Here is a 15,443-nt window from a genome sequence, read left to right as displayed (position 1 = left end):
GCTGCTATTTGTGCCCCCCCCCCCATTTTGGGGTGAAATCCCCCCGAAGCTGCTGCTGGGACCCCTCAAAACCCCAAATTTGGGGAAAACTCCCCCAAACCCATTTGTGACCCCAGTTACCCCCCCCCAAAAAAAACAACCCTTATTTTGGGGAGAAATCCCCCAAAACCCGCAGTTTTGCCCCCCCCCCCCCTTAAAATTTAGAGGAAAATCCCCTAAAAAAATACATTTCTTACCCCTGCGCCCCCCCCGACCCCAAATTTTGGGGGAAATCCCCTAAATCCCGCTGTTTGGGACTCCCCCCCACACCCAAACGATTTGGGGGGGGCATTTTGGGACCCCCCTTTACCTAAAACACCCTGGGGGGGGCATTTTGGGGTCCCCACCCCCACCCTGAATGATTTGGGGGGGGGCATTTTGGGGACCCCCCCTTACCTTTAGGGCCTTGGGGGGGGGGCATTGTAGGGCCCCTCCCACCCCAAATGATTTGGGGGGGGATTTTGAGGACCCCCCCCCCCCCCTAAATCATTGGGGGCAGATTTTTGGGACCCCCACCCCCACCCTAAATAATTTGGGGGGGGGGGGCATTTTGGGGTCCCCCCCCCACCCAAGTGCCTCGTTCTCCCGGGGGGGCCCCCCCACTTCTGCCCCCCCCCCGCCTGTACATAAACACCGCTCCCTCCTGGACCCCACCGTGGTTTTTTTTGGGGTGGGGGGGCCCCGAAAACAGCCCCCACCCCCCCAAAAATTTGGGGGGGGGCACAGACGAGGCGGGGGGGGGCGCTGCCCTCCTTGTGCCCCCCCCCCCCCGTGGTGGTGGTGGGATCACTTGGGGGAGGCACAAAAGGGGGGGGGATTTGGGGGGGGGGGGCACAACAGATGGGACCGAAGGCGAAGGTGATCCAGGCTCCCAGATGGGTTCCAGGACTGAAGCTCTGGGAGATGGCCTGGGTAAGTTGTGGCTTTTGACTTCCTTTGAGAGCTGCCAGCTCAAAGCCCAAACGTCAGCCAGGCATCTCTGCAGGTGGGAGGGTATAGACCGGCACGTGTGTGTGCCCTGTCAAGGCACGAGCCCTGGTATGCTCTCCTACTGAGCTATTGATGTAGATGGCGCTGGGACAGAAACTTCTCACGGGGCTTTGGTTGCAGAAGTGTCCCCAGGGAGGGCTTTGCCAGACCCTCGGCTGCTTCCTGCGCTGGAGCCCAGCTGGTATCCCAGGGGTGGGAAGTCATTTCACTGACTTCACAAACGAAGCCCTGGTCCTCCAAATTGCACTGGTGCCAAAGTTAACTTCCTACTTTCTGTTCAGGTCCTCTAACAGCGAAGGACAATGCTGAAATAAGAAAATCTTCCCCAACATCCCCTGACATCATAGAGGAGATCATAAAGGAGTTAGAGGAGGCAGCACATGGTGGGTATATTTCACTCTGTCCGCCATAAGACTTGGGAAGCTGAGGTTCTAAATCCATGTGTGGACACATCGTAACCTGCACAGCAGGAAGGGATGGATCAGAGCGGAGACACTCAATTTCACACCTGGCAGGCACTGGTGAGCCTCAGAGAAGGCCGAGAGCCTCTGCTGCCGCTTGTGGGTCACGCCGTGTCCCAGGGGCAGCTGCTAGCCCAGCACTACCATAAGTGGTCCGAGCTGTTCCGTGCAAACATTGGTATCCAGCCAGCAGCAAAGGGCTTCTGCTGAACTTGTGTTCAGCTCCCGCACAGCGCTGCTTGCAGCTGGGCGAGTTCAAGGCAGGAGGCACAGCCCAAGCAGTCCTTGCTGTCTCATTTGCCGGGAGACACATGTCACTGCAGGGGAAAAGCACCCTTGGCGCTTACCTCAGTTTCAGCTGATTTAGCTGTCCAATTCTAGTTGGGTTTCAAATGACTTGGCTGTGCTTCTCCTCTTGTTTGGGGACTGTGGGCTCTTCCCTGATGCCCACGACTGTGCCCACAACATGGTTCAAGAGCTTGCGGCTCAGCCTGATGTGTGTGACTCTTGCCCTTCCCATGGGATGGAGTCAGCATGATGGGATGGACATGCTTCTCAGAAGGGCTGTTCCTGCCTCTGAACTGGATGCAGCTTTTTTCTGTCCTCTTTGAAGGCACGAATTGAGCAACATCTTGCAGTGTGCCAAAAATGCACTATGTGCGATGTGAACAAGAAGATCTCCTGCAATCTCCTGGTCTCGCAGCAGGCCAGATTTTGCTGTCTGTGCTGGTAGACTGCCAGGAGTCGAACACTTAGATTTTTCTTTGTGAATGACATGTTGTGTCCTGGTTCCAGTTAGGACAGAGTTAAGTAGCTCATAGTAGCTGGTAGGGTGCTATGTTTTGGATTAGGATGAGAAGAGCGCTGATAACATGCTGATGTTTTAATTGTTGCAGAGCAGTGTTTACACCAGGCCAAGGACTTTTCGGCTTCTCGCTCTGTCCTGCCAGCGAGCAGGCTGGGGGTGCAGCAGGAGCTGGGAGGGGACAGACCCAGGACAGCTGACCCAAACTGGCCAAAGGGGTATTCCATACCATCTGACGTCATGCTAAACAATATATAGGGGTGGCTGGTCGGGGTGGGGGGCCGGCTGTTCGGGGATAGGCTGGGCATCGGTCAGCGGGTGGTGAGCAATTGCATTGTGCATCACTTGTTTCGTACACATTATTATTATTAATACTATTATCAGTATTATTATTGTTATTTTTTTCCTGTCTTAATAAACTGTCTCTATCTCAACTCACAGGCTTCACTTTCCCGTTTCTCTCCCCCATCCCACGGAGGGAGGGGGGAGGGTGAGCGAACGGCTGTGTGGTGTTTAGCTGCCGGCTGGGTTAAACCACAACAAGCACTAATGAAATAGGCCACCATACAACGAAACATAACAGTCTCCGCTATCACAAATGAGTATCACAGAAAAAGAAACGCAAGGTGTCTCAGACAAGTTATATAAACAAAAAAGCCTACCTAGGTATAAAATCTGACTGGTTGGAAATAGTGGTCAGTTCATAGATCTGTGAGCTGGAGTTAACGGACAAAGCAATCAAGCTCTTGCTGATGTTCAGAGACCTTGCAGTAACTGAAGTGATATGATCTGCATATGGGGCTTCCAGCATTATAGAGAATTGGTTCGCTTCAGAGTTCCAAGCATACAGTGTTGTTATATCCTTACCAGCTAGGAGGACATGGACTACATGGAGCAAAGAGGAAGAGAATATTTTTTTAGTCATATATTTAAAAGTTACTGTCTTAATGCCAGAAGTGCACTTTGCAGAACACTGATTACACTGACTTTTAAGGTCTGATAAATACATATGAAAAAATAAAGACATGCATTTCTGAAATTCCAGCATTATATACTAGGATTTGAAAAAAAAAAAATCTCATTTAAGTCTTACCTAAACCTGAAGGAGGCATGAAGACATGGATATTTCTTACATCATGGACTGGAAGAGATTGGAAGTGTCAAAAAGTAGACTGCCCTGTCTCCCAGACAAAAATTTCAGAAGAATTTCCAGAGTCTACCAAGGAACAAAATGACAAAACTCACATTATTTTGCTGCCTTTTAGTTAAATCACACACTGGTGGCCATTCAAAAGCCAGAGTCTGGCAGCTTTAATTATGAAGTGACACTGATTGTATTATTTTCCTTATTATTTGGTGCATAACTTCGATGCAAGAACATTAAGACTGACATTAGACAACATCTAATTGCAAAGAAACCTGTGGACTGCAACAAAAACTTTTTAGTAGCCATAGAGACAAAATGACATATAAAATGTCAACCTTGTAATAAAATACACGTATACTTTGCTGACTAGTGATCTGTGTGTGGCACAAAGCTCAGAAAAGCTTAGAAAGAGTGTGATAAGCAGGTAGATTAAATAGAGTTATTATTTCCCATTGTTACTGGGAAAGCATTTCATTTGTTTTGTAAGTATTTGAGAACAAGCACAAGGCTTTTATTTTCTGAGAGAAAAAGTAGAGATTACTTTCATAAAATACTTACTAGGGTTAAATGCTTATTGAGTACTGTCACCCCCGCAGTGATTCCAATAGCTTTCTAAACTCCTTTACCACAAAGGCCTTTGCTATCAAACAAGCCATTGTATACTCAGCAAACTCATTCTTTGTTTTCTGCTAAATACCTTTTGCAATAATTACAAAGACATCAGATCCAGAAATCCAGGACTCCATATGTTTTATTTCCTTTGCTGGTACTTGATGAAGCTTCCTAAACTCGTTGTTCAACCACTGATACAAGAGAATGTTTTGGCTGGTATTTGACAAAGAAACTAACAGGTACGTAAAGCCTCCTCTAGGAAACAGGGCTATGTCCACAACTCCATAAAGTGGAAGCTGATGATGCAGAACAAATATGTCTTTATTCCACTGGAAAACCTGTGGAAATACAAAAATCTTTTCTTTATATATTCATAATTAGCACCGAGAGAACTAAAACTAAATGACATGCCAAAAAAAATGGGAAGATTTATGGTGAACTGAATTCCTATATTCTTAGGTGGACTGTACTTTAAAGTAGAAGCCCACTGGTAAGTAATTGGTAATTAACCCTACTGCAAGAAGCTGTGCCTGCTCTTCAGAGGAACAGGTTTATATTCAGAAGCTACTTCTTTGTTTACATGCTACATTTCAAAACTGAAATAACAGTAGCAATAAAAACAAACCAGATGTAAATTATACACTCAGGTAGAGAGTATTTATACATCCAAACAAGTCTGGAATTTTAACTGTTATAAATTTCCAATAGAAACAAAAATAATATGTCAGAAATACATGCTTATAGATTTACTTCCTTTCATTATCCTTTCAGAAATAAGCAAACTACCCACATTAAAGCCAGAGAAGACTGAAGAATATTCAAACCTGGATGGAACTGGAACTGTTTGTGTGACTCACAATAATCAAATAGTCTTCTTCCTCCACTGCAAAATGTTTCACACGTCTGGTATCCAGAACAGAAAGAGTCTGTATCTGCAAGGGAAATATGAGGGTGACTATGTTTATCTACATATGTATATAAACAAATACATTTTATATTACATTGTATATAGTGAGAAAAAGTACGCATAGAATGTTAAGAATTCCAAAATTATGTATAAAACTATACATGAAATAGCTTTTAAAACTTTATATTTTATATATATATATATATATATATATAAGCAACTAATTTACAGAATTAACATAACTTATCATACATTTTCCAGAAAATGTTCTATGACTTGATTGCTTGAGAATTTCTTCCCCCACTTCCAAGCAGAGCTACAGGCTGGGAGATGAGTGGTTGGAAAGCTGCCTGGCCGAGAGGGACCTGGGAGTATTGGTTGATAGTCGGCTGAATATGAGCCAGCAGTGTGCCCAGGTGGCCAAGAAGGCCAACAGCATCCTGGCCTGTATAAGAAGCAGCGTGGCCAGCAGGGCTAGGGAAGTGATTGTGCCCCTGTACTCGGCTCTGGTGAGGCCACACCTCGAGTACTGTGTTCAGCTTTGGGCCCCTTGCTACAGGAAGGACATGGACGTGCTCGAGCGAGTCCAGAGAAAGGCAACGAAGCTGGTGAGGGGTCTGGAGAACAAGTCTTATGAGGAGCGGCTGAGGGAGCTGGGGTTGTTCAGCCTGGAGAAGAGGAGGCTCAGGGGCGACCTTATCGCACTCTACAGGTACCTTAAAGGAGGCTGTAGAGAGGTGGGGGTTGGTCTGTTCTCCCACGTGCCTGGTGACAGGACAAGGGGGAATGGGCTAAAGTTGCGCCAGGGGAGGTTTAGGTTGGATGTTAGGAAAAACTTCTTTACCGAAAGGGTTGTTAGGCATTGGAATGGGCTGCCCAGGGAAGTGGTTGAGTCACCATCCCTGGAGGTCTTTAAGAGACGTTTAGATGTTCAGCTTAGTGATATGGTTTAGTGAAGGACTTGTTAATGTTAGGTCAGAGGTTGGACTAGGTGATTTTGGAGGTCTCTTCCTACCTAGACAATTCTGTGATTCTGTGATTCCCAGGTAATCCTCCCTGCACCCTCAAATGTAAATATATAAAAAATACAAACAATGTAAACAACTAACTATGACAAACTTACATCACTGAAGTTATGTAGTATTTTAGGACACAAAACTAACTCTTGTCACACAGAGTGCTTTTTTCTAAAACATGGCCAGACTGGAGGACCTCCCTTGGTCCTTGCCAACCCATACTATTTTAAGATTTTAAAATTAAAATCGATTTACCCACAACAATCTGTGTCCAGCCATGAATGCATACACACTGTTGTTAGAAGCTCCCTGTGTGGCTCCTCCATGAGTAACCACAAGGTAGGAAGAGGCTCCAATTTGGAAAGACACACAACTTGTAGGATTCCACATACTGAAATTCTGCAAGAAGAATAAAAAAAAAGTAAGATTGTGACTTAAATTCCTTATTAACTAGCATGTCTGGTGTTCAAAAACAAACATTTACCTCAACAGGAACAAATACTCCTTTCCACTGGTAGACAGTAGAAAACAAAGCTGGAGGCATACGCAACAGAACACCGTACAGGATTTCTCTTGAGGTAAAGAAACACCAACCAGATGCTGATTCTTCCACAAAACTTTGCAAGACAGATAGGACACTGATACCACCCCCTGCAATATAGTAAAAAATAAAATAAAATAAAATAAAATAAAATAAAATAAAAACACTATTTACTATTATATTACTCTTGAGATCTTTTCTAACCCCATTCCCATTATTTACCTCCCAAAGCCAGACCTAGTATGAGAAATGATGAAGTTGTGTCTTAGTATTTGTTATAAGTGTATATAAATACATAGAAATGTTACAATGCTAAGGATATAATGAGAGTTAAGCAGTAAATGTATTTTTCATTCATTACAACTGCACATGGAAGACATATAGGCAATTTGAGTCTGACTCATAATAATTGATCTTGGAATTTAGCTAACAAGAGAATTAGCTAGATAGCAAGTAGTAAAGAAAAAAAAAAAAAAGACAAATTACAAAATGTTCATGTTTTGTTCCCCATTTACAACATGTTCATGTTTTTATTCCAAGACGGTCCCTAAGCACCGTCTTGTCAGAACTAAACTCCAGGAGCTAGACTCTTGCATGTCACATGTCATTTATACTGTGTTAGAAAGATCCTGAGTTACAAGTAGTACGGAACAAATTTTATTACACACACACAAATAAATAAATAAATAAATGGCTAGTGACAATAATGTTCATATTAGCAGCAAAGACAGAAATAGAGATTACTGAAACTGGCAGAAGTGGCTGATGACAAGGTGATTCTTAAGCAGCTAAAGTATTTTATCTACTAAATCTTACATAGGAAAATATTAACTGAATTGTGTCTGAATACTTGAATTTACATTCCCAAGCTACATCTCCTGTATGCTTGGCTACTCTCTTACTATCTCCACTTCTACAAAAGCAGTGGACATTCTCTGTAAAGTGAACGTACTGATGCCAAATGCAGTATCTGATGATGTCTCCCACTCAACGCTCACAGAAACGTTAAGCCCATTACTCCGTGAAACTTTCAAATAAGCTGTAGTGTTGGCTTCTTCAATTATGATGAAATTTGTCCTAAATGTGAGAATCATAAAAATAAGGAAAAAATTATTTTATAGTATATTCATTGCTGTAATAAAAATAAGATTTTTACTGTACAATTCCAGATGCAGAATATACAACAGAAATAAAAAGAAAATATTAATAACAGGTTTCAGTATCTGATGGACTGGTAGCTACATTAATTAGGGTTTCCCAATGATCCTTACTACAATCATGCAAAATCATAGGCAATTCAACAAAATCTTTAAACAGACTGAAATTTAAGTATATTAAATTCACGTAATAAATGTTTAGATAATATTATTATTAAATATTAATATAAATTATTAACTCTAAACATCAATGTATTAATAAAATAGCATACATACATTTTTTATTTAAATAGTAAATTTATTTAATCTGTATGGTTTCAGCTGAATGGTTTTTAAAAATGGCAGTCCATATGTGTCACTTGCTTCTGAAAAACAGCCTTCAGTGAAAGTATATTTTTTACAGGTTTAAAAATGAAAGTAAATTATAAAACGTATGACTTCCTGGACACTGATATGAGGTTTGGAACTTTTAACATGGAATACTATCAGTGGAATATGTAGGCACTAGTGAAGTATTAGTTTATAAAGAAAAATAATAATAAATAAATTGAAATTTTGGATTATGAATAGTCCTTTTTATGCATTTTTCTACTCTTTTGTTTAGCAGTAATAGTATTTCACAATACCTTTCAAAGTTACAGATTTACAAATTGGGTTGCTGAATTTCTTTAATGCGATCCATCAAAAACAAAATTGTAGAGAAATATTATCTCTTTGGAGTATGAGCAACTATCTCCTTTTTACTGATCAGTGTAAAGTACCTATTTCCAACTGTATAGATGCTGAAAAGCCCTAGTGGAGCCTGGTTTTGTAATATTGTAATCATAGTTTCCACTCTCGTGCCTAGTCTGGCTCCTCCAGTTGGATTGAACAGGGTGACAATGAAGTGCTCATCCATTTCTGGTTCTTCATCTAGTACCGCAGAAATATGCAGCGTCTGACAACAAAACAAGCATACAATGTTATTGAGACATGATAACAGATGATGACACAGCTCTATCAGAATGTGCTACCTTTTTTTTAAATTTATTTCACTATAAGGCTTTGGATAGCATAGCAGGAGAAGAGCAGCTCATGAAGCTGGAGAGGACAGAATTGAGGCAAGCTCAGACTGAGTTCAGACTGAGGTTCTAAAGCCATCCATCTAGTGGCCTCCATTGGTGCAACACTAAGATGAGCATATTCACTTTTCGTTGTTGTTGTTCTCTTTTCTTTCTTTTCTCATCCTATGATCCTCTGAAGTTTTTGATCCTAATTTCATACTTTTGTTCTCTATTTATTCCATACATTTTTGGGTAGTTTATACTCACAACACAGCTATAAGTGTAATCAGTTAAGTTGGTTTTAATTTATTTTAGTTGGCAGCTAAGCTATCTTCAGGGAAACAGGGTAATCTCACTACTGGTGCTGTCAAGAAAGAAAAGGAAAAGGAAAAAAAAAAAGCAAGAATAGTGAGAGATTTGAAATACTCTTTCCTCTCGATGCTTCTTTCCCTCTCCTACACCACTGTGGATGAAGATCAGGTCTTCTAAAGGCAATCTCAAACTAGCAAAGAGCAATCTAGAGAAAGCTAAGTGCTTCACTTTCATTTGGGGCTCACTGTCATCCTTCACACTACTCAAACAAGCAAAAAATTTCATAGGTACGCATAGCCTTGCTGTACAAAATAAAAAGTTAGTGATGATGCATTTGGAAATAATACAAAATTTACAATGTTTTATATTTCTGTTCATTTCCACAATAAACCATATTTACCAACTATATTAAGAAGGCTCCAACTTCTTATAGATCTGCTGCATTGTGATTCCAAATGCATCTAAAGGCCAGAAATTGAAAACCAGTGTTTCCAAGAAAAGTTTGTCTCAGTTTCTATCCTATTGCCTGTAATATGCTAACACTAGCTTCACCAGCTTTACTGGCAAAAATAAATAAATCGAATTGTGATTAAACCTTAGAAGAGTCAGGATTCACAAACTTAAGCTAGTTCATTTTGTAGCTGACATTCTTGTGAGGACAGTATAGAGGCAGTGAGCTTAATACTTAAGTTATTTTCCAATCCTAAGACAGACAACTGTTCTACTTTTTGTATTTGTTGCAGCACATTCTGTTTAGTTCAGACTAACTAAAATGTTAAATTACAGAATGGGATTTTTACTTTGATCTTAACTATTAGGCTTGCAAATTATCACTTTAATTTAAAGTAAGTTTGCATTTCAGCTATAGATTGACTACATAAAAAGAACTGTTCCAAAGCACACATGAACGTTATCTATAGTGTACTGTTTTCAATTTACCTCAACCCTTACAAACTAAGAAACACCTAAAGATGAGCCCATTTAATTTTCACACACTTCCACATCAGATAATAACAGGAAATCAGTCACAGCTCATGACTCAATTCACTTTATGAATGAAAGAAGTAGAAAAAATAAACAGAAGATAAAGCACAGACATTTCTGAAATCTTTCCAATATTTCCAAAAAAAAAGCTTCCTAGACTTCTCTGGTAATAACTAGCATATTACCTTGAACCTGACTCCCTCTTCGAGCACAATATATCCTTGAGAAGGGGTCAAATCCATTGTTGCCTCTGAAGAATTAATCTCACTTACAAGATACTGAACAGTCACAGCGCCAAATATTCCCTGAGGTGGTTCTCTGATAATATTCAATACTGCAACACTTTCCATCAAATGGATAGATGTTTGCTCTCTCAGAAAGAAGTGATTGCTGTTATTGAATGACAAAACTCCATGGCCATCATCATTGGCAAGTATAGTAATTGTAGCTTTTGAAAAAGAAATAATGAAAATATTCTTTGGTTAACATAGTAAAATATAAATATACATATATAGTAACATAATACATAACATAAACACAAATACATTCTTCCTTTAGTGTGTATATAATGCTTATGTGTCCATGACATTACCTGAAGAGAATGGGAAGGCATTTCACTTTAACTAGGAAGATCTCTAGACAGGAAGAATATAGTCTCTCCTAGAAAAGGATTATGAACTCTCTAAAAAGACCTCAGTTCAGTGAGGTAGTACACATTGAAAAACTCATCTTCGTGCTTTCTGATTCATTGCTTTACATATAAACTTTTTAATTGCACAGATTTCACAGGGATGTTTCAGAACCTTCCAAAGGAGTATAAAGATTCACCATAGCAGGACAATGGTGCTTTCTGAAATATGATTATTCAGAAAAGTGGAATTAAAATGTGTGCCACAGAATTCTAAAGAAATGGAACATTAAAACTAAGTTTTACCTGTTGTGTTCTCCCCTAATTCCAGCCCCAGAGATGGATTTGTTAAAATTAACTGGAACTTCTCATCACCTTCAGGAATCTCATCATCAAAAATCATGACATCAACAGATTTATGCCTTTCTCCATCAGCAAAAAAAAGAGTCTAGCGTTGAAACACATAAAGCACCGAATACTTACATCAGTTAATATCACACAGAAATTTTTGACTACGGTAAACAGAATTCTGTGAAATAGGAAGGAAGGGAAAGCATAGGAAGAGCCATATTCTCTGTTCCTTATAAACTGATTGAATCAGAAATATAAAGGTTCAGCACATTACAGAATGAGGACAAGAAAGAATAATTTATTTTGAAAGTCCTGTTGCAAAAATAGTCTATGAAAAAGTTTGTATGTCTAATCAAAATTAAATTTGAAATCGATGTTTGAAAGTTTACATTTTGCTTTATATTAAAAAATATATTTTTAAAAAAGAAATAAATAGTAAGAATAAGAATATTTTTATTTCATTCTATTTAGATTACCAAAGCAACTGAAACAAGCTGAAACATCTAGCATCACTACTGATCATTCTGCAGAATAATCAAGAAGATATTCTTTTACGGAAGCTGAAAGAATAAAAAGTACTAGATTTAGAGTTGCTTCTTACCCTTGAGGTTACATTAAAATCCAAACCCAGCTGGGCCTCCAAATTTTGGGCATAAAAAAATACAGACACATTGCCATATGATCCTCTGTTTCGGTAAGCCATTACTGTCAGATTCCCATGAGATTCACTAACTTCAAAACTAAAATAAAAAGAATAATTCTCAATGTTCACTGATTATGTTCTTTTGAAAAAGATAGTACATTTTTATTACATTTTCACTCTGAATTATTCCCTACCTTATAGTTCTCTAACGCATCCTTTTTACCTTTTTTCTCTTATCTAAATTGAATTAAGTAACACGAGGTTTTTGTTTTGTTTTGTTTTGGTTTTTGCTTACATGAATGGTGAGGCTGGAAGAGTTGATGCAGGCTGGGGAGGTTAGGCAAATTGGTGATATAAAAGGACAACAGTGAAAGTAGTAATAAGTAAAAGAATTCTGATTAGATGAATAGTGAATTTTTGTTTTCAGTGTGGGAATCCCACTTTCTAGTTCAGCTGAATTGAATGATTACTTTACCATCTCAAAGACATGGCCCTATTTTTAACAGGAGTTTTACTTTTAGAAAGAAAATGGGCAACACCAATCACTAATTGGCACAGTAAGTTCTTCAAGGAAGATGAGACTTACTTGGTACCTTCCCATTCAATTACTCCTCTTACACCATCATTAGCATCGATAACAATTTGAGAAGCTAAACCTTCCACATCTAAAAGGCAAAACAGAAAGACAAAAATTAAAGAACAATAAAATCAGTTTTCTTGATTTTCAAGAATCACAGAAGCATTTATTCAATCGGTACTAATATTACAGTGTCTTTACAAAAAATGTGTAGGAGAAAATGGGAGTGGGCAAGATAACTGGAAAGAGTCCTTACTACTAGAAGTGCAATAATGCGTCTTGAATTAGCACTGTAATATTTAATAATGCATAAAAAAAAAAAAGACTAAGGAAAATGTAGAAAGTTAAACAGCACATAAAACATTAGAAAATAATAAAGTCTAGATTTGCGATGGAATCTTAATTTGTCTTCACTATAAGTGTTTATTACAATGACATTCAATATTTTGCATTTGCCATTCTGAGTATGAGAAAGACAATGAGGAAGAATAATAAATGATTCAGCATTTCATCTTCTATTTGTGCTTCAGTGCCTCATCATACATTCTAATGGCACACCTCAGATTTCACTACAAATACACAACTATTAATTTATTTGTGGGGTGTTCACATACTGTAATATTCTACTGCTCCATAAAGACATACAGGTATTTACAATTAGCCTGAAATCGTAATTGAATACACTGCAGTGTGAAAAACACCAAATAATAGGTTAATGTCAGAAAAGTCTACTAACTTCAGAGACCAGAACTTTACAGTCAAAACTTAATACTTCTCAGAAAATAGGTTGTTGTTTTTCAGACAACCGCACCACACAACTACCTTAACTTACTTGTTTACTTTTTATAAACTTCAACTTACTTTCTAAAACCAAATTGACTTCACCGAGTCTGCCATAAGTATATTATGTTTAGATCCATATACATTTTTCCATCAATTCAGATAAAACTGAACAAAAGTAGAAGATTATTGCCATGAATCTAAGCCTGTCACTATGAGGTAGAGATGACGATGAGCAATAGCTCTACACAGACAACAGAAGTGTTACTGAGGTTTACAAATCCTGAGGGAGTAATGGCAATTAGAGACATTTCTGCTTCACTCCTGCATTTTCTCATGTCACCCTGTAGTCAGATCTGTTCACCCAGGATCTGTAAGAGTTTGCTCACAGACACACACGCGGACACACGTATTTGAGTCAGGCTATTTCTTCTACCAGAAGAATTCACTGACATGTTATGTGAACACATTTTTTCCTTATGACTTAAAACTATTATTTTCTCATTGTAAGTAAAGCTGACCCAATGCAGTGTCACATCAGTGTTAAATGGTCATGGTTCAAGGAGACAGCCAAAGAGAAAGTGAGACTATACAACACTGTTTAGTTTGGATGAATCTTTCATTCTTATATGCTACTCCTTTCATATTTTAGACTCAACTATTCACAAATCAGCAATGAGTCTTGCAAGTTACCTTTCAATCTGTAACGAATTAACTCAGTCACTTCTATAAGCATGCAAAGAAAAGGGAAAAGAGTCAAAGAAGATGTCTGACATTATATAACTAGTCTTTAGTACCACAGGATAATCCAACAGTTCTTAAAGCTAATGACTACTATTCTACTGAATTCTGAAGAAGCAAAATGAGAAGCAGACTAAGCAAATAATAAAGATCATTGCAAGAGTAGGAAAACCATAAAATATGTTTCCTAAAAGTGATAAAAGAATAAAAACAGACTTTTTTAAAAGAGTGAGCAGAGTAGCCACATAAAGTTTTTTTTTTACTTTTTTTTTTCCATTTTGTAGTTTGTAAATGAAAATCAGATGAAAAAATCACCAATAAACTTTTCAAATAATTGTCCTTTCCAACTGATAATTACTAACTCCTCTACGAAAATTAATTTAAATTTTCCCAGAGTTTAAAAAGCAAGAGATTAAGTGTAATAATAAATCTATTTCATATTCTATGATGTTTCTTCTAAATAACCATGTCTCATCTCAGCATAGTTGGTAAGTAAGAGGAATAATGGTAATCTCCCAAGGTAATATAATATAAACCATTAAAAAGGAAAAGTAAAAATAATTTGCTATAAGATGTTTTTACCTAGCTTAGGTGGGGATGACGTTGAATGGTTCATGATGAGTTCCACTGAAGTTAAATTAACCAAGAAGAATTCTTGCACCTCTGGTATATCATCCTGCAAAACACAAATACAGTACATCCTCTTCTCATTGTCCTTTAAGAAACTTCCACAGAAGTCACCAAAAAGGATCACACAACAAGTCTCTAATATTACTGTGACACTAGAATTCATTTTTCTGTTTTCCTGAAATAATTTTATTGGGTCTGAAACTGATTATCGTGGAAGAATTAAGTAAGACATTATATATCATGAAAAAGATCCTGTGGTGACGCTAAACTATTCTTGCAAATAAATTACTGACCGATTTTAGAGGCATGTATCTCCAGCAATGAAAAAGTATGAGCCTGTAGCCAGCCATGAAGCACACTGTTCTAAATACTACTAGATAGTTGGTAAAGTTTTAATGAGACAACTTTATTACCTTTAGACAGAGGTAGAGCTGCTTTCTGTGACTATTTGATCCCTTGTGATTTTAATATTAAGATTGAAACCATCTTTCTAAATGACAGTGAAATATAACACAGGGCTTCAAATAATGGCTGCAAGCTTTAGTTCCCAAAATATTACCCTTTTGAAATCATACAGAAAAGTACAGAATTAAAGGGTTTAGAGGTTACCTCTAGAATAGTAATATTTATGGCAACTGATGTTTCTCCTTCTTCTAAAATCAGTGAGCCAGAAGCAGGTACATAATCAGCTCCTGGTTCAGCCACAGTCTCTTCTGTCTGATTACTTACAGTGAGCAATCCTGTAACTGTGGCATAAGTAACATTGATAGTACCTGTTTAATTTGTGAGGAGAAAAAAAAAAAGAAAAAAAAAATTGTTTTTCAGTTCTTATATAATGTTCACTGGAATGGATAAAGACAAGAGATCAAATTCTCATCCACAAAATAAAAAGACTAACTGCAAAACAGAAGGATTAAAAGAGTTATCCAAAGTACATTGGAGCTAGTGTACCTTTGTTACCGTTATCAATATGCCTTCAATTTGACCTTTGCTGACTTGTCTGTCTGCATAGGACTCAAAAATCATTGGGTCCAAATGCATCCAGAAATTTGAAGTTCTGTGGACCATAAATATGAAAT

At 38.3% G+C, this 15,443-nt stretch overlaps 1 protein-coding gene across 1 annotated transcript in view; it reads right to left on the bottom strand.

The window, feature by feature from the left end:
* Positions 1-1,493: 1,493 nt before the first annotated feature.
* Positions 1,494-15,443, bottom strand: part of LOC310891101 (adhesion G-protein coupled receptor V1-like) — a gene marked incomplete at its 5' end in the record, with an annotated part of 45,995 nt that continues 32,045 nt past the window's right edge. The window contains 15 exons of the mRNA XM_083853411.1: positions 1,494-3,180; positions 3,389-3,511; positions 4,140-4,392; positions 4,879-4,986; positions 6,233-6,376; positions 6,462-6,628; positions 7,471-7,595; positions 8,437-8,612; positions 10,200-10,462; positions 10,949-11,090; positions 11,595-11,733; positions 12,223-12,301; positions 13,687-13,719; positions 14,317-14,410; positions 14,974-15,137. Of these exons, the coding sequence (XP_083709537.1) occupies positions 3,456-3,511; positions 4,140-4,392; positions 4,879-4,986; positions 6,233-6,376; positions 6,462-6,628; positions 7,471-7,595; positions 8,437-8,612; positions 10,200-10,462; positions 10,949-11,090; positions 11,595-11,733; positions 12,223-12,301; positions 13,687-13,719; positions 14,317-14,410; positions 14,974-15,137 (1,943 nt within the window). The 3' untranslated portion in view covers positions 1,494-3,180; positions 3,389-3,455. The remainder of the gene's footprint in view (positions 3,181-3,388; positions 3,512-4,139; positions 4,393-4,878; positions 4,987-6,232; positions 6,377-6,461; positions 6,629-7,470; positions 7,596-8,436; positions 8,613-10,199; positions 10,463-10,948; positions 11,091-11,594; positions 11,734-12,222; positions 12,302-13,686; positions 13,720-14,316; positions 14,411-14,973; positions 15,138-15,443) is intronic.

The sequence above is a fragment of the Anser anser genome, assembly GCF_964211835.1.
Source record: "Anser anser genome assembly, contig: HAP1_SCAFFOLD_396, whole genome shotgun sequence".
Lineage (NCBI taxonomy): Eukaryota > Metazoa > Chordata > Aves > Anseriformes > Anatidae > Anser > Anser anser.
This window is presented reverse-complemented; position numbering and strand designations above follow the sequence as displayed.